We start from the raw sequence: 23006 nt of genomic DNA, 5'->3' as shown, positions 1-23006 counted from the left end.
TTCTAAGCATCATATATTCCAGGGGTGATTGTACTTTTGGATTACATGCTCTTATGTTTGGAAAAACTAAAAGAAAAATTTAAACAAACATATTCTCTACTTTTATCTTTTGAATATTTTGGAGGAAAAAAACTAAAAGAAAAGGCTATTAAATGTGTGCTACTTTACTTCTTTTCTCTTTATAAATATTTTAGAATATCCTATCCTCTGGACCAGTCATTCTTAAACAGGCTGCTATTTCAGGAATTAACTGGCAAGCTTCTTTAGAGATAACTGTTCCTTCCCATTCCTTCTTTCAGACATTGTGGTAGGTCTCTAGGGGCAGGAAAAGGGTAAGAGAGAGCAAAAAAGGCTATGCAGTCTAGAAAAATCTAAAGATGATACGGTTTCAACCTTCCTTTGTTAATATAATAACACCACTCTGATCAAAAGAACAATATTAACCCATGACAATGAAAAACTAGTGTTCAACACTTCATTTTTCTTGTCATCCAATGTGTTATGGATTTTTTTTATGTTTAAGTTATTTTCTTTATCTTACTGCATAGAAAATCTGTGCATCTGTCATATTTGCTACATCGAGCACAAGTTATTCCTGGTTTATAAGGCCTTCTCGACAGAGATCCTCTACAAAAAAGCAGAAAACATTTAGTTAGAAAAAGTCTCAAATTTCATCATTTAAATAATATGGCTACCAATTTTTAGTTAGGTTATAAAGGTGATTTAACTAAGAAAATGGACTTTAGGAAGTACTGAAATTGGAGATGTAATCTTCTCCTTTTTCTCCCAAGACAATAGTCTCTTCTGAAATGAATCCCCATGTCCTTAAAACAAAGTACTGTAATTTAAGTTTGAGCGAGTTTTAAAGCTGCTTTCATTTTAGTTTGTAGCAAAATTTTCCTTTCAAAATGATGTTATAGAATATTTTATAATTATTTGCTTTCTGCTTGGTACAAATATGTGAAAAGTTCTATAGAAATGATATATTAATTTTCTGAAAAGTTTGCAAAATCCTGAAATGCCTATTGTCCCAAAGACCCAGCTGCATGATTTACTTAGAGGTCTGCCTTAAAAATAAGTAAATATATAAAAATATATAAACAAGCAAATAAATTTAAATGGGATTTTACAAATTTTGTTTAATCCATTGTACAGAACAGAGGGAAGAAGTGAGAAATTATTACATCAATTGCCCAGAGCTAGGTAAGAAAAAGAGGTCCGAAAGTAGATACAAACTGGGAAGCTTATATGAAGGATTTAGGTTAAGAAAAAGGGAAGATAGGCAGAGAAATTATATTTAACAGGAATACTTATTCACTCAGTGTGTAGGTGGAAATTTTAAAAGCAAATGTTAGGCACGGATGCCCCTGGTTAGGTCACTCTGGGCCATCTGGAAGAAGGGTGAAACCTAAGAAATACATATTTGCAAACCTGAATATCAAATTTCTGAGTCATATCTTATTAGAAGTTTTTGGTGATACCCAGTAAGGTATCTGATACCCATGAATAGCAAGCTTTCAAGTCCATCAAAGACATCGAGTGGTTTGTAGTTATTTGCAGATCACACATTGCTTCTCTAAAGTCACTGCTCCACTATCAGACCATTTCAGAAAGAAATGCATTTTGTTTAGATCTTAGCCAGAACACTAGCCTTTCAAAAATTCAGACTTGATCTAGTTACCTATACCTACACCCTAGCCTACTTTTCCTGCCTTAACCCTTTATCACTTGAAACAGATGCCTCCAATACAAAAGCAGCACTTCTGTCTTTAGGTACCAGTGATGGAGGACCTTGCCCTTGAACTTATGCAAAAAGCTACTCACTACAAAGACTGCCTTTAAAACCTGCAGCATAGGCCAGTCACCCCATGATCATAATGTCTGATGACTGCAGCCTAGAATAACTTTGGAAAGGCAAATAAAATATATCTATATATATATATCTCTCTCTATATATCTATATCTATATATATCTATATACCTCAAAATAAATAAATTTACATCATGCTAGAATACAATGGGCCCTCTTTTCCTAAGATTTGAATTTCATATCACTATTTATATTATATAGAAATGCCAGACTAATACTCTCCCATGCCAATCTTTTTCTTGTTGAGTCTGCAAGAAGTTTAACCTAAATCAAGTAGAGTCCGAATCTACAGTACAATTCCACAACAATTCCACAACTGAATTGGAATTATTGGGCTGGATTAGGAGAAAACAACAGTTAAGTACCTATTACCAGCAAGGTCCATTGAAATTTCATAGCTGCCCTGGCAGTACTTGAAGAAAGAGACAAATTTCTCTTTTTTTAGGCCTTTGCTTTTTCCAAGAATCAGCCTAGTGGTTTGCTGAGACCAAGTCAAGACTGAACAGTCCTCTGGAATATTATTTAGACTCATATCTGGCCATACCTTCAGTATATTACCACCTATAGGATATGTGTCCAGGCCCTAGATAAGGACGTGTTGCCTAAGTGGCCTAATGAGTAACTATACACATGTCTAAGCCCAAGTCCATTAAAAGATCATTATTCAAATTTATAATAGAGCTATACTGTATAGATCATGACCTGAGCAGAAACCAAGAGTTGGACTCTCAACCAACTGAGCCACCCAGGTGCCCCAAAGCTTTCTGTAAAACTCAGTCACATCTCTTCCCTTCACTCTCACATCTTGTACCTATAGGTCTAGGGACCACAGTTAAACACCAATAAAGCTCCTTTGGGATGGATATTATTTAGCTGCACCATCCTTTAATCCTCTCCAAGATACCATCTTCCTTCTGATTGTGCCTTCTTATTCACTTTGGCACCCAGGTCACCATCTCCCTTTTCAGTCAAAATTGTCCTTGTCCCTAAATTTGGGACATAGATGATTACAATATGCTTATGGATGATTCATCCAATAACTTGGTCTGTTACTGGATGTCTTTACCATCTCAAACAATAGTCCATAATCGTTGCTTTTGTAGCCATATTCTAGATCTTGCTATCCCCTAAAACTATTCTACCTCTGAACTCCCAAAATCATATATTCCATTCACTGACTGTAGCCTCCTAACCTTGCAGCTTGCTCACTCATGTACTCCTGCCATATTTCTCCATTAAGTTCATTGGTACTGCAAGTCTATTTTTCTGTCTATCCTATTGTCTCTTCTCTATTGTCTGCAAGTCTATTTTCTCTCTGTCTATCCTATTGTCTCTTCTCTATAAAGCTTTGCATATTATCTGGCTAAAACCCTAAAACTCTCTTGTACTGTTTTCCTTTATGTCTACCTGAAAAAACCCCAGTGTTGGAAAAAATGACAGAACCTTACTATCTGCATGCTCCATGTCTACTTCAAGGCTGCTGGGTGTTGCTGGGGAAAAATCATTATCTAGGTAGAGACTCTTTCTATGTTTCTCTAGTCAGCTTCCTCCCTCATTTTCCATAATAACGCTTTCAAACCTCCCCAACCCTCAAAATTCTAGCTTCACTGTCTCCCTCTTTATTCTCAGGATATGATCTGTCCTACTTCAAGTGAAATATAATAGACTTTAGATTGGAACATGAGAAATTTTTTGTCACTAAATATGTTAAATTTTTCCCTTCTTCCTTCCTTTCTAATACAACTGAAGAACTGCCCCTCCTCCTTTCTAAGACTAATCTCTTTAATACCATTCCATTTTCTCAGGAACTTGTATCTTTACATATGTATACACACACACACACACACACACTCACACTGCCTTTGTTCTTTATAAAGCATTACTTTTATTCTGTATTTGACCTTTCATGTTAATATTTAAATAGGCTCACATCTTTCCCACTTTAAAAACAAAACAAAACAAAACAAAATAAAGGCAACAATAAAAGAGCCCTCAATTCATTCTCGGTTGGCATCAGTTTCCTCAACCCCACAGAAGTGGCTCTTCCTATATTTATCAATGAACTTCTCTTTAATCTGTTATTTTGAAGTCCTTACTTTGCTCAACCTCTTAGAATTAGAAATTTTGGACTACTACTTCCTTCTAAAAACATTCTTTCCCCCACACCTCCTGTGACACCATACTCTTCTGGTTTTTTCTCCTACCTCTGTGGTCATTCTTGGGTTCCTCCTCCTACTTCATCTCCCTCTAATTGCCCTTAAATGTTGGCATGAGATTCTGGAGGGGCTGTTCCCTTTTTTACTCTATATCGCTCACTAGACAATCCCATTTACTCACATGATTTCATGTGGCATGTACTCTGGCACTCTGCATCTTTGTTCTATGCCATGCCTCATTCATGAGCTTCTGACTCATATAACCACCTGCTTATTGAATCACAGCCAGTAAATCACAGCCAACTCAAATTCATTATGTTCAAGATGGAATTCATCATCTTCCCTCCCAATAGGTTCAGTGTTTCCCATTGCAGTTAATGGCAATACCAGTCATGCCTGAATTATAATTCTGAGAATCTTCTTTGGCTATTTCCTCTCTCATTACTTTTTGTAAAGATTTATTTATTTATTTATTTATTTATTTATTTATTTATTTATTTATTTATTTATTTTAGAGAGAGAGAATGCATGCAAGTGAGGGGAGGGGTAGAGGGAGAAAATCTTCAAGCAGACTCCCTGCTAAGCAGGGACCCCCTGAAGTAGGGCTCGATCCCATGAGATCATGACCCCAGCTGAAACCAAGAGTCTGATGCTTAACTGACTGAACCACCTGGGCGCCCCTCCTCTTTCTCATTACTTAATATAATGACCTATAAATCCTGTTATTATTGCCTTCTGAAAGTGTCTTAAATACTTCTCTGATCTCAATCCAGATATCCTTTGTTGATGTTAAAGCAAATAAATAAGTAAAAGTAATACATGTATAATACTTACAAGTATATGGTGGAAAGGAGGAAGCAGAAAAGGGCAACCTTAAAGGGGGAAATGTCTCCATCCTCCACTTTCCTTCTGTCTCCCCAAAGATAACTTCTGTTTAACCATAATAACGCTTTCAAACTTCCCCAACCCTCAAAATTCTAGCTTCACTGTCTCCCTCTTTATTCTCAGGATATGATCTGTCCTACTTCAAGTGAAATATAATAGACTTTAGATTGGAACATGAGAAATTTTTTGTCACTAAATATGTTAAATATACCTATTCCCTTCTTCCTTCCTTTCTAATACAACTGAAGAACTGCCCCTCCTCCTTTCTAATTTACGATTCCTTACCAGAAACAAGTATTTTTTTCATAAAAATTCTCAGTACTTATATATTGTGATAGACTGCTAGCTGTCAATTTAAATATCTCTTAAAATACAGAAATAACAGTATTTTAGCTTGCCACATTAATGGCTAACCTTGCTATGTTTTCCAACTTCCCTTGCAACTTAGATGTGGCCATGTGATCAATTTTATATCCAATGGAATGCAAACTAATGTGCATGACTGCCCACTTGTGCTTTAAGAGATGGTCATGCTGACAACACGTTTCTTTTGCCTTACTATGAGCTTAAGCTAGCCCTTATCTGTGACGTGGACTTGATCTGTAGACATAGATTCTGCCTCCAGGGAATGGTTAAAAAACAAGATGGGAGCAACCTGGGTCTTTGAGTGACTAGTAGAGCAGAGCTACCCGCCTACCTGAAATTTCCCATTTCTCTCTTCCTGAATCACTATATTTTCTGGTAATGCTAGCTGCTATGACAAAAGACCCAATCTTACTTTTTATTGTTCTGCATTTTACTTTTTCATCTAACAAGCGAGACTGGTACATAAAGACACCAGTATTTTCAATGGTTATACAATAATGCATAGTAAATTAATTGCTCAGTCTGCTATTACTGGAGTCATTAGTTTTATTTTTTTTTATTTCAGTTTCATGCTATTAAAACATTCTAAAATGGGTATCCTTGTATATATATCTTGGCCAATTTTCATGAAGATATTAATAAGATAAAATTCTAATAAGGAGATTACAAGATCAAAAGGTAAGTATATTTTAAATTTTGTTATTCTGCCAAATCCAGAAAGATTATACCAATTTATTGTCCCATCACATGTGCAGAGTATCAATTAAGCTTTTCTTTTTTTTTTTAAAGATTTTATTTATTTATTTGACAGAGAGAGACATAGCGAGAGAGGGAACACAAGCAGGAGGAGTAGGAGAGGGAGAAGCAGGCTTCCCCGCGGAGCAGGGAGCCCGGTGCGGGGCTCGATCCCAGGGTCCTGGGATCACGACCTGAGCTGAAGGCAGACGCTTAACGACTGAGCCACCCAGGCACCCCATCAATTAAGCTTTTCTATCTTCTCAGATGGATGAGTGAAAAGTAATAACTTATATTTGTTTTTATTTGAGTTACTTCAGTTATGAAGGAGATTGAATATTCTCTTCATATGATTAATGACCATATTTTTTTCTTTTCAGTAAATGACCTTTTCATATCTTCTGCAAATCATTCTTTTGGGTTGTTTCTCTTTTTCTTCATTATTTGTATGAATTCTTTGTAAATTAATGAGACTAACTGTGCCATATAGTCCACAAATATATTTTCCCAGTATATTATTTTTTCTTTGGCTATATCTATGGTATTTCTTTAGCCATAAATTAATTTTAAATTTTTATATACTCAAACGTATTCATATTTTCTGGATTTTTATGTTCTGCTTGGTAAGACCCAAGCTGTTGACCAATATCTCTTCATCTTGGCTGAGCCCAGACTGCAACTGTGTCTTCTCAGCACTGTGCAGCTTCTGAAATTTCTGTGCAGGTCTTCAGCTTCCAAGCAACTGTTCCTATTTAATCTCTCCAGATTCTTGCCTTGAGATGTATAGCTTAGGAGTTGACCAAGGATCCATAAAGAATTTTTACAGACTTTTGGGAGTCCTTCTTTTCAGCCCTCTCCTCTTTGGGATTCTAGTCCTGAATATAAGGCATCTTAACATCAATAAACACTGATATTTCCTTTGCTCAGAAAATAACACATTCTTTGCTTGGATTCTGTTTCTCTGGCTATGGTTTCGAGAATTCTCTCAGAGAAAACCAAGGCAAATATAAGGTTTCTACTAAGTTCTTTTCTATTTGCAAAGATCATAGCCCTGCATTGGTTATTTTGTAATGCCTAAGCAATTATATTATGTTTTGTCTGATCTTTATAGTTATTTTCATCAGGAGACTAATTCTTATACTAGATTACATAATGTCCAAAAGCAAAGTGGATCAAATATTTAAAAGTTAAAAAGATAAAGAATTATTAGAAGAAAATGTGGGATAAAAATACTTTGGAAAGATTTGTCTAAATAAGACACACACCTCAAAACCCATGAAAAAAAGTATTGATTCTTTTTTCTAATAACAAAATAATTCTCTTTGGCAAAAATAAATTGTATTATAAAGTCAAAAGTTAAACATCAAACTGGGAAATAAACATATTATCTGTGAATGACATTACATGAGAGAACTAATTTTCTTGCTATTTAAACACTCTTACAATTGAAAAAAAAATCCAACAACTTACGAGAAAAATAGTGAATGTATAGGAACAGTCAGGTCCCAGAAAATAAAATCCAAATTTTCTGAAAATTACAAAAAGATACTAAACTCATATAAAATAGGAGAAGAAAATTAAAAATATAATGAACTTATATAGCAATAAAGCAAAATGTTTGAAAATATGTTAGTAAAGGAATTGAAAAATAGTCCCTCTCATATGTTGATGTAAAAAAACTGTATTAGAAAAATATAACTATTGGAGAGCCTGGGTGGTACAGTTGGTTTAAGCATCCAACTTTTGGTTTCAGCTCAGGTTGTGATCTCAGGGTCATGAGATTGAGTCCTCCAACTGGGCTCCGTGCTCAGTGCCTAGTCTGCTTGAGATTGTCTCTCCCTCTCCCCCTGCCCTTCCCACTCTCTCTCTCTCAAATAAAAACATCTTTTTTTTTTAAAAAAAGAAAAATAGTGTGACTATGATAGATATTCAGTAATATTTACCCAAATTAAAAGTACATATCTTCTTTGACCTAGCAATTCCATGACTATGAAATCATATTAGTATGATACTAACTCATGTGAGAACTACATGTCTACCTGGATAATTATTGCTTGAGATAAAGCTAATAAAAGAGTCTAAATGTCCATCAAAAGGAAAGGATTGTTTATTGCTTTTATTTTTAAAATTTTTTTTCAAGATTCATTTAATTTATTTTAGAGAGAAAGAGAGCATGGCAATGAAGGGGCAGAGGAAGGAGGAGAGAGAACCTCAAGCAGACTCTGTGCTGAGCCCAGAGACTGGTGTGGGACTCATCTCACGATGCCAAAATAATGACCTGAGTGAAAACCAAGAGCCAGACATTTAACCAGCTGTGCCAACCAGGCACCCCGACAGCATTGTTTAAATAAACTTTTGCACATCTATTAACAAAACCAAACACTGTAAAGTTCTTAAAAAGAATCTGGAAACTCTTTGTGTACTCAAATGGAAAGACTTCCAGTGCATATCACTAAGTAAAAAAAATTAAAGAACACCACAGGAAGTGTAGTATGCTTCTGTTTGAATTGTGGAAACACACACACACACACACACACACACACATATAGATACACACACAAAGACAGATATACTTATGTATATTCACAGAATATATCTTTTAGGATAAAATATTGGGGAGGGTAACTGGAAGACAGAAATGGGAACATTACTTTCTCCTTTTGAATTTTCTATCATGAATTTTCTATCATGACTATGTATCAAGTATTAAACATATTTTATTAAAATGACCTAAAATTACAGTCCATTGAAAGTAATGAGAAAGAGGCGATACCATACAAAATCTTAAGGTCCAGCAGAAGTTGCAATAAGAGGAAAATATATAACTGTAAATATCTTCAATATTAAGTAGGATTAAAGATAAAGAAATGTTGTATACCTTAACAAAAAAAGCAACATATAACAGCCTCTACTCTTAAAAAATACTTGGAAGATTGAATATCACAAAAAAATAAAATAGAAAACAAACAAAGAAATCAGAAAGTATGAATAAATCTGAAATCTTTTCTTTTGAAAGATCAATAAAATAGATTAAATCCTTATGAACTCCATTAAGAAAGGAAGAAAAATAGTCATTATTAATATTTCTCTACATTTACTTTGCCTATAGCTCTTTTGCTTTTTTCCATATAGAACTTGCACTTCAATTCTTCCCACTTCCCTTGTATATTCTAATATATTCTACCTCTCTCTTTTTTATTGATGGTTTTCTTTAGCTTATAAAAATGCATTAGCAACCAAGGTTATAAAACACAGCTTTCATTTAACTCTACACACTGACCTCTTTTTCTTCTCTCTGCTGCCCAACATCTATATAGAGTAGTATTTTAATTTGGCATTATTTTTCAAACTGCAAGTCACGAGCCCTTAATAGTTCATAAAATCAAAGTTAGTGCTTCACAGACAATATATTAAAATATGTAATAGTTGTACTAAATTGTGAATAAAATATTATTTCATATAACATGTTTTTATTTTAAGGATACATATTGTTTTATAGCTATTTCCTTCCAGTTATATACGTATTTCATAATTTTAAGATGCACATCTTCTCATATTTTACCATCTCTTCAAACGAGATACATGTTATTGATGGTATCTCAAAATCACAGCCAGGCAGTGAATGTGATATGGTTGTCACTGAACATTTGTGAACTTGTCATAGCTCTTCATATTGTCATTGCTTCAAATGGTTATATGCATTGTTTGCACTTAATGTATTTAAACTTCTATTCAAAATGTATAAAATGATTACAATATGATATATCATTGAATCATAAATTATTATGTATGCAGGAAAGCATGGAAAAAGAACAATCTCACATATAATAAAAAGAGACTGATGGAAAAATAAGTCTAACTGTTATTTTTTAAAAATGCCAGCACATCAACATCACTTGGCATCAGGGAAATACACAAATCAAAACCTCAATGAGATACCACCTCACACCAGTCAGAATGGCTAAAATTAACAAGTCAGGAAATGACAGATGTTGGCGAGGATGCAGAGAAAGGGAACCCTCCTACACTGTTGGTGGGAATGCAAGCTGGTGCAGCCACTCTGGAAAACAGTATGGAGGTTCCTCAAAAAGTTGAAAATAGAGCTACCCTATGACCCAGCAATTGCACTATTGGGTATTTACCCCAAAGATACAAATGTAGTGATCCGAAGGGGCACCTGCACCCCAATATCTATAGCAGTAATGTCATAAGAGCCAAACTATGGAAAGAGCCTAGATGTCCATCAACAGATGAATGGATAAAGAAGATACATATGTATATGTGTGTGTGTGTGTGTATATAATGGAATATTATGTAGCCATCAAAAAATGAAATCTTGCCATTTGCAATGATGTGGATGGAACTAGAGGGTATTATGCTAAGTGAAATAAATCAATAAGAGAAAGACAATTATCATATGATCTCACTGATATGAGGAATTTGAGAAACAAGACAGAGGATCATAGGGGAAGGGAGGAAAAATGAAACCAAGATGAAACCAGAGAGGGAGACAAACAATAAGAGACTCTTAATCTCAGGAAACAAATTGAGGGTTGCTGGACTGGAGGGGGGTAGGAGGGGTAGGGTGGCAGGGTGATGGACATTGGGGAGGGTATGTGCTATGGTGAGCGCTGTAAATTGTGTGAGACTGATGAATCACAGACCTGTACCCCTGAAATAAATAATACATTATATGTTAATTAAAAAAATGAAAAAAATGCCAGCACATTTCTAGTTTCTCTCTTACCTCACTAGACTCTCTTTATACTCTTTTGATAACTCTTTGCTTGAAGTTGAAATACTGTAGTGATGTAAGGCTTAGTCCTTAAGTCTCTCCTGTTCTATTTTCCATACTTTCTTTCTCACAAGGTAATCTCATGCAGGACTAACTCATTTCTACCCCAGCATCTTTACCGGCAGTTCTTACTACTTAGGAACCTATCCTAGACCTTCATCTGACTAGCCCCTTCTCATGATTCATTTACATTTCCCACATTTGTCTGTCTACCCAATGTGTCTGAAAGAGAACACTTGATCTTTCCCCAAGGTCTACTCACTTGCAAGCCTTCCCTATCTGATTTAATGGTATCACCACTCACCCAGTTGCTCGGGTTAGACATAGATATCATCCTTGATCATTCTATTCTATTCACCCCTAGAGTTAAACCAATCAGCAGGTATTATCAGCTCCATCTTCAAACTATATCCTGATCTGACCTTTCTTCACCATTTCCATGTGACAACAGGCAGAATTCAGGTAATGGGAGTATAGGTGTTAACAGTGGTAGAACAGAACTTTCCTCTGAGCAGTCATTCTGGGACAATGGCTCACTTACTTCATCCTGTGGCTGTGCCACCCTCTAGGACAACTGAATCTTCTACCAGATCCTCTGTGTCCAGCCAGCAGATGAAAGAAGATCAAGAGTGTGAAGGATCATGTGGGAAGTTTTTAAAGGCTAGGTCTGAAGTGGCCTATATTCCATTGGCCAGAGCTTGTCACAGGGCCCCACCAAATTTCTAGGGAGGCTGGGAAAAATATATTCTAGCTATCTGTTTATGAAGTAAAGAAAATGGCACCACCTGCCAGACTCTATTTCTTTAACTATTAAATAAAGAAAATTTTCTTTACTAAATGCTTTTGGACACTATCATTTACTTCTTTTGGCATTAGATTCAAGTCATTTTCCTCAATCCCAGATCTCTTACCTTACCTATTGACCTTTTTTTCCCCTCTAATACACATCATCTATGCATCAAAGCTGACTGCTTTTAAATCTATATTCAGGTAATTGTTTCTATGATTTCATACGTGCTTTTACAACAACTCCTTTCTATTTAAAATATACATATGTATGTATTTTGTTAATGTTGCTTTTTATTTATTTACTTATTATTTATTTGTTTATTTTTACATATATCCTTCCCAACAGAGTATAAGCGCTTTCAGGATAGACACCATATAAAAAAATATGGAATTCTCTTGCCTAGTCAGTGTTTGGTGTACCTACTACAAATATATATTTAATTAAATGAAAGGTCCTGCAGTCACCTACAGATACAACGTGTCCAAAAATAAACAAATCCTTTTCCTCCATACTACATCTTTTCCTAGCTTAGTTTATAAAATGACCTATCACTGAAGCTTAACTTCTCATGGTCATATTTGATTGTACCAACTCCAATATCTAAGTTCAAGACTAATCTAATTGATATTTTTAAAATTATACTTTATTTTGTTTAGAAATATATGAGTCGTATCTTTGAAACTGAAGAATAATCACTAGAATTGATATATGTAAATATTGTTTCAGTTCATTTTTTCTGATCCTTATGAGCTATCTTAATCTTTATATGAGTATTTTATAGATTAGAAACATTCTCTTTTCTTTTATTATTATTTACATTCCATTTATTCTTCTCTGTTCTTTAGGAGCACCAATTTATAGATTTTATCTGCCCTATATATTTCCTTTCTTTTTTCATACAAATTTTGATTTCTATTCTTCATCTTTGTGTTCTGAGAGAATGTTTCAAGGTTGTCATTGATTTATATTTTCTCTATGGCAAATCTGTTTTATTCTTCCATTCTGTGTTAGTTTCCTGTGGCTACTTTAACAGATTAGTATAAACTGGGTGATTAAAACAACAAAAATTTATTCTCCTAGTTCTGGAGACCTGAAGTCCAAAATCGAGGTGTTGGCAGGACTGTGCTCCCTCCACAGACTCATGGGGAGACTTCCTTGACTCTTCCAGCTTCTGGTGGCTCCAGAAGTCCCTTGGTTTATGGATATATCATTCCAACCTCTTCTATGATCCTTTTGCTTCTTCCTCTTCTGTGTATCTAAGTGCTGAATCTCCCTTTCCCTCTCTTAAGTGAATATATGTGATTGCATTTAGGGCCACTCAAATATTCTAGGCTAAGCTCCTCCTTTTAAGATCCTTATCTTGATCACATTTTTGCCATATAAGACAATACTCATTCTTGCCATGTAAGTTAATATTGACAGTTCTATGAATTAGGACCTGAATATGTCTTTGGGGGGGCACCAATCAGCCCCTACACATTCCAATTTTCAATTTGTCTCTCTCATATTCATTTTTACTATTTCATAATACTGTGATGGGTTAATTTTTCCACTAACTATTCTTAAGAAAGATAGCTATGACTGTCTACTTTGAGTACGTATCAAATAAAACTTGGACTGAGTTGACTAATATATGTTCTAACCTAGATCCTTCACGGGGCAAACCTGCCAATATTTGTATCAAAAGAAAAATGGTTGATAGAAATTCCAAGACACAGAAGCTTATGGGACAGGTGGGTGGAAAGAAGAGTAATCCTATCTTGTAGCTTCATACTTATCACTATACTTACGGGGTACTCCTGCATTCACTACTGTTATTAAGGTCACCAAATACCTTCATCCTATCAAATCAAACTGTCATCTCTCCTTCCTCATGCTTTTCATTTCTTCAGAGGCAACTCATACAGTTAACCACTTTGGGCATATTGACTCATGTTTTTCACTTGGCTTCCAAGTACCCTTACCAGGACTGTTTAGGGTTTCCTCTTATCTCCTTTGTCTAAAGTTGAAATACCGTAGTGTTCCAGGACTTTATCCTTAAATTAAGCTCTATACTCTCACATAAGGTGATCTCATTCAAGACTGTAATTTATTTCTATCTCAGGGCCTTTATACCAATAGTTTCCTCTGCTTAGAAACCTATCCCAGACCTTCATAGAACTTTCTACTTCTCACGATTCATTTCATTTCCCACATTTATATTTCCACGTAATATGTCCAAACCTAAAACACATTTCCTGTTGTTCCCTATCTGAGTTGATGGCATCATTATTCACCCAGTTGTTCAAACTAAAGACATAGGTATCATCTTGGATTATTGTATCCCATTTATCCCTCAAGTCAAATCCATCAACTAGTATTATTAGCTCCAGATAACTTCATTATATATGCAGAAACAGTCCTTTCCTCTCAATTCCCATTCTATGGTAGGCAAAATTCTAAGATGGACCATAAGATCCCTTCCCCTGGTATACATGTCTTGCATAATTCCCAGGACTTTACTTCCATTATTAATAATTTATGTTATATGGTACAGTTGACCTTAAAATAGGAAAATTATCCAGGTGGGCCTGACTCAATAATTTGGGCACTCTAAAAGCAGAGAGTTTTCTCTGGCTAGTCACAGAAGAGAAGCCAGAGATTTGAACCATGGGAAGGTTTTGCTGACTTGAAGATGGGGGGAGCTTTGTGTTAAGGAATGTGGGTAGGCTCTAGAAGCTGAGAGCAACCTCTGGCTGAGAGCTAGCAAGTAAATGTGGTCCAAGTCCTATAACCATATTGAACTGAATTCTGCTAACAATCGGAATGTGCTTGGAACAGATTCTTCCCTAGAGCCTTGGAGATAAGAACTCAGTCAAGTTCTTGATATTGGCCTTTAAGACCTTGATCAGAGAATCCAGCCACAACTGTGCATGAACTTACAGCCTACAGAACTCTTTGATAATAAAAGGGTACTGTTTTAAGTCACTAAATTTGTGGTAATTTATTATGTAACAATAGAAAACTAATGCACATGCTAAAACCCTAATCCAAAATAGACTAGGGGCACCTAGCTGGCTCATTCAGTACAGCAAGCTACTCTTGATCTCAGGGTCATGATTTCAGGCCCCACAATGGGTATAGGGCTTACTTAAAAAAAGAATACCATAGTCTATAGCCTGTAATATAGACACAATCTAATTGTGCTTACTTCCTCTTTGTACCCATATTTCCCTATACTCAATGCTCAATACAATAGCAAGGATAACTTTTTTTTTTTAAGGTTCTTTTCAAAACATAGATAAAATCATGTCACTCACTTGCTTAAGACTTTCCATTGACTTGGCCATTACTTAGGATAAATTCCAAAATCCTTAACATGCTATTTGGTATAGCTGTCACCTAACTTTCTACCTCAACTCCTACCTCTAACCAGTTATTCATTTCTCAAACATGCTAAACTCATTCCAAGCTCAAAGGTTTTGTATATGCTCTTCTTTCTTTCTTTCTTTTTTTTTTAAAGATTTTATTTATTTATTTGACAGAGACACAGCGAGAGAGGGAACACAGCAGGGGGAGTGGAAGAGGGAGAAGCAGGCTTCCTGCTGAGCAGGGAGCCTGATGCGGGGCTCGATCGCAGAACCCTGGGATCATGACCTGAGCGGAAGGCAGACGCTTAATGACTGAGCCACCCAGGCGCCCCTACGCTCTTATTTCTATCTGAAATATTCTTTAGTCATCTTCAGACTAAATGCCACTTTCTCTTATAAATACCCTATCTATATTCCATATTCCATCTGCTTATCTTGCTTTATGTTTTATGGCATATTTTATTATCTAATTAAATATTATTTATTTGTTTATTTATTGTTTGTCTCCCTTCCAAGACTACAAATTAAATATGTTTCAGCCTTCTTTTGTCTTGTTGGTAGATAGATCAGTGCCTTGTACAGAGTTGCTGACTGCATAAATGAAGACTAGTGACCCAGAGGGAACCTCTTTCCTCCCTTAATTCAGTACCTGGTTCTCTGAATTTTCAATACCAATCAGCAGTTAACTTTCAAAAGTTTCTCCCTGTAATAGATATTGTCCCAATGCTTTCAGTCTGTAGGAATGAAAGGAAGCCTAAGAAGTTTTATAATGACTCTACATCCTGGACTTGTTTTGCGTGACTGCGTTCAGGGTCACAAAACAGGGTCAGGAAGGAGATTTCTCAGTTTAATTTGATTTACATCATAGTTCTTATTTTCCCTATCCAGAGGAATACAATCAGTAATAAGTAATCGATGGTTTTTTGTTTGTTTGTTTTTTCTTTTTGGTTTAGTCCCAGAGCATTTTATTTGGCAGAAATTCTTTTTTAATCCTAGTGTGTGGTCAATGTTTTACTGTTTCCTTGACATATTGATTAGGATATTTTCTCACTTAGTTGGACATTTTAATAATATTACTTATAGTATCATCTTGACCTATAAGAGAACTTCAGACTTTCCAACAAAACTCTCCAGGGATGGAGGCTATTTTGGAAGGTAGTTATTTCCCATCATAGAAAGGTATTCAGGTGTAGGGTAAATAATTACATGGTAAGGGGAAATAATTCAAATTTCTTCAAAAGAAGACTTTTGAAGTACTCTTGCATCTTTGAGATATTATGATTTTTTATATGAGACTAGCCTCAAATAATAATGCAACTTGTGAAGGATGGTCAATTAAAAGTGTCTTTCAGTTGCAAAACTGAGGCACTCCTGAAACAATTCTTACAACATACATTTCAACACATCTAACCTTATTTTTGACTTTTACTATAAATATGGGAATAAACTATTTTGGAAAATAACTTAAATCCTATGCTAATTAGGCTAGATATTGTGAAATAATACTGAAGTTAAAATTCTTTTAGGAAGTAATACTTGGCTAATCTGAATGTTAAATCAGTATCTCCAAAATATGGCTTTTTTCATTATAGAATTTAAACTATTTCAATTTAAAATCTTCAATATCTTATATTTAATTCTTTTACAGTTCACAAAGACATTTAGAAGAATATTTTGAAAGTAGGAAAACTTAACCTTGAAAAATTCCCAATTTATTTTTATATTCCTTTTAAAATTTAAAATAACTTACCCTGGTGCATAGTTGCATATGAAAATCACTGCATATTTAATACGTCCAACTCTGGTACATGAAGTAACAGCACAACCAACTTTGTAAGATGTGTCCCAAACAAGCTAAAATAAAGTTTTCAAAGAAAACAAAATTTGATTCTAAACATTTACTCTGTCATGTTATAAACAATAATATATTCAATTCACAAAGAACCATTAACCAAGCAATTTAAGGAATATAAAGTATTCTTTATTTGGATGCAGGTAGAGAATTGTCATAGATTTAGGGAAGCATTTCCCAAACTCTATTTAGAGAAACCTTTAGCAGGTTTTGCCTTAGGATAAAGAGTTTGAGAAACACTGATCCAGAGAGTTTTAGAGCCAAAGGCACACATACTGAATCAATTTTCAAACTCCCGTTGAATCTGAGAGTTCTAGGTTATTGACAGAGAGGAAGAGGGAAAAGAGAGGAGATGTTTTAGAAGACTGGAAGTTGTGACTAGCAAGGAGAAAAATGACATCAAGATTACAGAAGGGAAGGAAAAGCAATATAAGAATAGAGAGTAATTGAATGTGGTCAGCATTTCTCTTCTTTTATTGGGCAAATTCCATTATAAAATAAAATAGAGTCTGGGCCTGCAATTTAAAAAAATATATATAAAAGAGCTGGTTTCTATAAAAAGAAAAACAGGTCTTGAATTGGAGTGACAATATGAGAATGACTGAAGATATTCCAGAAATTCTCTGTATGGCTTTAGTATTTCTAATACTTCCACATAACAAAAAAGTACTTGTCTGTTAACATCTGTGGAAGAGAGAAACAGTTTCTGGTCTCCTTTTCTCTTTATCCCAAGCTTCAGTGGTTTTAAAAATGTGATTCTTAAAGAAATAGAGTGATACATTAAAAGAATAGAGAATAGAATGTCTGCAGCAGTTGAAATGGAGTTAAGCAGGTCAAATACAGGAAACAAAAATGTCTAGGATACCAGAATTAAAGAGTAAAAAATAACAGAAGTGGATCATGGAGTAGACTCGGTGAATTTGCTGGGATTATTAAAATCATATTAAGAAGTCTGGCTTTGATATGAGTGAAACAATGGAGAACCACTATAACTTTCTAGAAGAAGAAAGAATGGATCAAACGTCTTTTGAAACATGATTCATTTGATGGAACTTAAAGACATGAATTCAACATGAAAAAATTACAAGATTTTAAGTTCTGCATAAAACATGACATCATAGTCTATTGATTGAAAAATAATCATCTCTTAAATCAGCTTAGAAGTTCAACCAATATTTTGATTACTGATACAAATATTTATAGAAGACCAAAATAATGTTATGTTCTTGTCGTGTTGAGAATGTATGGATAAGATAACTCTCTGTACTCAGTGTAGTATCATATGTAAATAGATGATTATAAATAATGTGATAGTGAAATAGTAAGTGTATGTAGAGGAAATAGCAAGTGGTTCAGTATTCTTGGAGTATAAAGTGTAAAGGTGGATTGTTAGGAGACAGAAAATAAGGCTATTAATTTGCTATTAAAATGCTTTAATCAATCAGTTATACACTGATTGTGTACTGATCTGTGCAAAAAATATCAAGTCTTTTACTTATGTTTATAGTCAATAATTTAAAGATAATTTTTATTTGCTGGTTTCTTCCTTTTCCAGTGTGTGTCTATTACTTTTAGAAAAGCACCTTTCATTTCTGGGTATGGAGATGAGATTTACTACATTTAAAGGAATGTTTTAACTGTATGGTTCACATAATAGATGGAATTACAGTCATTTTGAAGATCTAGGACTGATTAGAATTTTGACTCTATTAGAAGTAATAACTTTACCATTTGAGGTTATTTATAAAATTGAAACACAATCAATAAAAACTTGGTAGGAAAGCAATTAAGGAGTCTATTGAATTAATATAAAAATTAGATACCTGTTTATAATTAGAACAGTCACTAGAGCAACTGTCATTTTCAAAATGGTACTTTTTCCTCTCTTCATACCAACTTCTGATAGCAATACTTGCAGTGAATTCATTTTCAGGTCCGACCCATATATTTTCACCAATACCATTAAATTTAGGATGGGCCATGTTTAGTTCTTCTAAATGATTATTATGTTCAAACACACATTTTTTCCCCCATGCTCTAGCAGTCCGTGACAAAGCTACATCCCAAGTCTGAAAAAAATGCAAAAAGCAAAGAAAACAAAATAATAATAATGAGGGTTTTTTGTTTAATAATAATGAGGGAGAAGCGGGCTCCGTCTGAGCAGGGAGAGGAGAAGCAGGGAGAGCCCACTTCTCCCTCTGCCTGACACACAGGGAGCCCGATATGAGACTTGATCCCAGGACCCTGGGATCACGACCTGAGCCGAAGGCAGATGCTTAACCGACTGAGCCACTCAGGCACCCTAACAATATGATTTTTAAATTTGAGTGGCTCAGTCGGTTAAGCATCTGCCTTCGGCTCAGGTTGTGATCCCAGGGTCCTGGGATCAAGTCTCATATCGGGCTCCCTGTGTGTCAGGCAGAGGGAGAAGTGGGCTCTCCCTGCTTCTCCTCTCCCTGCTCAGACGGAGCCCGCTTCTCCCTCTGCCTGTCACTCTCCCTGCTTGTGCTCTCTCTCTCATTCTCTCTCTCAAATAAATAAAATCTTAAAAAATAAATAAAAAATAAAATAAAAATCATATTATTAGATGATGCAAATGGTTATAATACTCTTACATGTAGTCTGTTCAGAATATATACTTTTAATCTCATTCCTCTCATACATGGTAATACAATAATTTAAAATATTCATCTAAATAAATAAACATCTATTCAATGTTTATTGAATCCTGAGTATATGCAAATTCTTGTAATGTGGGGAATAAAATACAAAGTCAGGCATAAATTTTGTCTTCTATATTTTATAAATATAAAATTTTAACACACAGTGATACTTGGTGAATATTATAAAAGAGGCACATGTAAAGTTTTATGGATAGTCTCAGAAATGTAAGAAAATATCACAAGATACTGTTCCCTGGCTATTTAGAAAGATCCAGAAATGTGTAATTTTATCATTATTTAGAGACTCATTTTGTTCACTGCTTACTTAAGGACAAGAGCAAAAACAATACACTTAGATAAATCAGCAAAATAGTTGTAAAATCAAAATGCTTTATACATGCTACAATATATCTGCAAATAAACATTTCTGAAAACCAATACTAAGATTTCCTTAGAGTTTTCTTAATTTCATAGATTATACATAAATATAGAAAATATAGAAAATAAATATTCCTTTAGAATATCCCCCACACTTTCCTCCCCAAAGGTAATAATTGTTTAAAAAATTGCTTATGTATGCATTTCTCTATCTCTATATACATATTCATACAAACACATTCAAATATAAGATATAAGTGGGGATGTTTTAGGTAGGTATTGGGTGATTTTTTTCTGTACTATTGTAATCATACCAAACACAATATAATTGGCCTTCAACTTGGCAGTTTTCACTTAGAGAGATTGTTCCATTTTAGCACAACTCGATCTACCTAAGTTTTACAAAGTCAACACAGTATTATTCTATAGTATGGATACTATGGAATAACTGTTACCATTCCCCTATTAATGGCCTTTTAGATAGCTTTCCATTTGCAAACAATGCTCCAAGGACTATCCTTCTACTGCCTTGTTTTGCATATTTTTACCCATCACATGCTTACTGTGTATTAGTCCCTATTCTGTGTTTTTTATGCATTATTTCACTTAATGTTCAAAATAATCCCATGAGTTATGCATTATTGTTTTTACTTCACAAAGGAAGTAATTAAAACACAAAACAAGTTAAGTAGTTTACTTACAGCTACTTATAGTCAGTAAATTGTGGAGCCTGGATTTAAATCCAGGAAGTCTAACTCTTAAATCCAAGTTTGTAAGCATTCAGTCATTGCTTCCCATGACTGTGTGAAAATAAGTTATAACACACTACTGGTATTTGCTTAATTTGGCGTAGTCCTTTAGAATAGCAATTGCTATATATCATATAAATTAAAAATATCATATCCTTAATTTATTTATCCCATTTCTCAAATTTGTCTAAGGAACTAATCCAGAAGGAAGAAAAGACTTATGTCTATGGAAATAGTCCTTGCAGTATCATTTGATAATGTAAACTGGAAGCTCCTAATTGCCTGGTAAGAGAATATTTATCCAATGAATTTTGCAGCCATTTTAAATGACAATCAGAAAGACTAGTAGCAAGAGAACAGTTGATGAGATGTAAAATAGAAATAGGAGAGGGAAATGGAGGAAAAAAGGAAGAATAACATTGTAAGGGAATGCAGAATCAAGGCCAGGACTGGGATGAGGTGACTGAGACACTCCCTCAGTTGAGTACCCCTGTGCAAAATCTTGGTAATAACCGTGTGTCACAGTGACATGTTTTTTATTTGAGTGTATTTTTAAACCCAAATTAAAAGTGCAGTTCCCCGCGATCCGTCACCCTCAGTGAAGCAGTGCCCAGGTTTCTGAGGCCGAGGGGTGGCATCCTGACAAGGAGGTTGTTGGTTTGGGCAACGGCCTTAGAGCCTCACCATGAAGCGCAAGTTAGACCCTCGGGGGAGGACGTTGCCCCGGAGCTCATTGTGGACGTTCACGTACTCATTGATAAAGTGTACGTCCTCTTCGTGAGGAAGTTCCGCGTTCAAACCGAAATCCAGCAGTAGTAGCCAGAGTTCCCAGACCCGCAGCTTCAAGAGGCTTCCTCGCGTCAGGGGAAGTGATTGGGCCCACCATTCCCGCGCAAAGGGCCTTGGGGCCTCCATGCTCGGCCCGCCGCAGACAGGCCAGTGCGCAAGCGCCAGCCGTCTCTACCAATCTACGCAGCAACGCACGCAAGCTGGGCCGGCTTTCTCAGGAGCTGAGGGAGAAGCAGAGTGGAAGTGACGGGTGTGGGCGGCAGAAGCTCGTTGTAGCTATCTGCAGAACTAACCGAAGAGAGGCTCGAGTTTAAAGGAGTACAGGCTTTTCACTAAACTAAGGTAGCTAAATATTATCCAGAGTTGATTTCTGACACCAGATGATGTGTCATCGTTTATGAGCCATCTGTACACTGAATGCCAGTTGCTGAATAATGAACGTGTCTGAGGAACTTTCTAATTATGCAAGGGGAAATGAGCATACTTCCGTGATACTGATGAAAATTCAGTAAATCTTTCTCATTCATTCTTGCCTCTGGGGTTGAAAATTTAGTGCGGGACGCACCCTTTATTATCCTCATGGACAAAAGTATTTCCTCTTTAAGTCGGACTTCCTCACTGAGATTTTCTCTCAGTGTTTTAATAATCTTTTGCGAGGAACCACAGAATAAATGGAAGAATGGAAAGCTCAGCTTTTAAGGGGTAGAGTAGGAGTCATCAAGTTCTCATAAGGTTAAAGTATTTTCATTTCATCTCACCAGCACTGTATAGACAGCCTGGAATATCAGAATTCATCATCTCTGACAAATTGTCTTGTTCACAGCTGGTAAGAACTCATTTTTTGTTTTCATTTGTTTCTTTCAGACAAAATGGTTAGTGTCTTAGCAGATTTTGGCTTGGTCTCTTTGCCTTCGAACATTTTGCTAAAGAAAACTTGCTTTGAGGAATATAAGTTCTAGACACAAAATAAAAGCACGTATTTGTTTTGGGGTACACATTTGCATATAACATACTGTGTTCAATAGCATTACAGGGGTACTTGAATTCACTGACACTGGGACAGAATTTTGCCACAAAGAAAGCATTGGCAGTTGGTTGGTCAAAATATCTAAAAAAAATGTGCTTTAAAAATTATGAGGTACGGGGGCACCTGAGTGGCTCAGTGGGGTAAGCCTCTGACTCTTGGTTTCCGCTCAGGTCATGATCTCCGGTGGTGAGATCAAGCCTCACCTTGGGCTCCCGGCTCAGTGGGGAGTCTGCTTGAGATTCTCTTCCTCTCCCTCTCCTTCTGCCCCTTCTGGCTTGTTCTTGCTCTCTCTCTCTGTCTCTCTTTCTCTTTAAAATAAATAAATAAATCTTTAAAGAAATGATGATGTATACAGTTGAAAGCAGTAGACCTCACAAGATGGTTTCATTCATGCCGTTATACTTTTAATAAATATTTATTACCAGGCAATGTGTTAGATAGTTGAGAAAGACCCAGACTCTGCTTCCAAATAGCCTATAGTTTAGAGAACTAGCAAATTGGTAACTCTTATACCATGTGATAAAAACAAAACCAAAATGCTATTACAGCATGTATGGGACAATTAACACCCCTTTTGAGGACCATGGAAGCCTTTCTAGAG

At 35.4% G+C, this 23006-nt stretch overlaps 1 protein-coding gene across 1 annotated transcript; it reads right to left on the bottom strand.

Moving 5' to 3' along the window:
• Positions 1–518: 518 nt before the first annotated feature.
• On the bottom strand, positions 519–21504 carry GLIPR1L2 (GLIPR1 like 2). Its single transcript, XM_036091672.2, has 4 exons — positions 21274–21504; positions 18623–18868; positions 16698–16801; positions 519–627 (listed from the first exon to the last, which is right to left on the bottom strand). Exons 1-4 carry the CDS (start codon positions 21502–21504, stop codon positions 519–521), a joined length of 690 nt encoding a protein of 229 aa, XP_035947565.1.
• Between the last annotated feature and the right edge of the window lie 1502 nt (positions 21505–23006).

Source organism: Halichoerus grypus, chromosome 6 (assembly GCF_964656455.1).
Source record: "Halichoerus grypus chromosome 6, mHalGry1.hap1.1, whole genome shotgun sequence".
NCBI classification, from domain to species: Eukaryota; Metazoa; Chordata; class Mammalia; order Carnivora; family Phocidae; genus Halichoerus; species Halichoerus grypus.
Note: the sequence above shows the minus strand (reverse complement) of the source record. Positions and strands in the feature narration are given on the sequence as shown.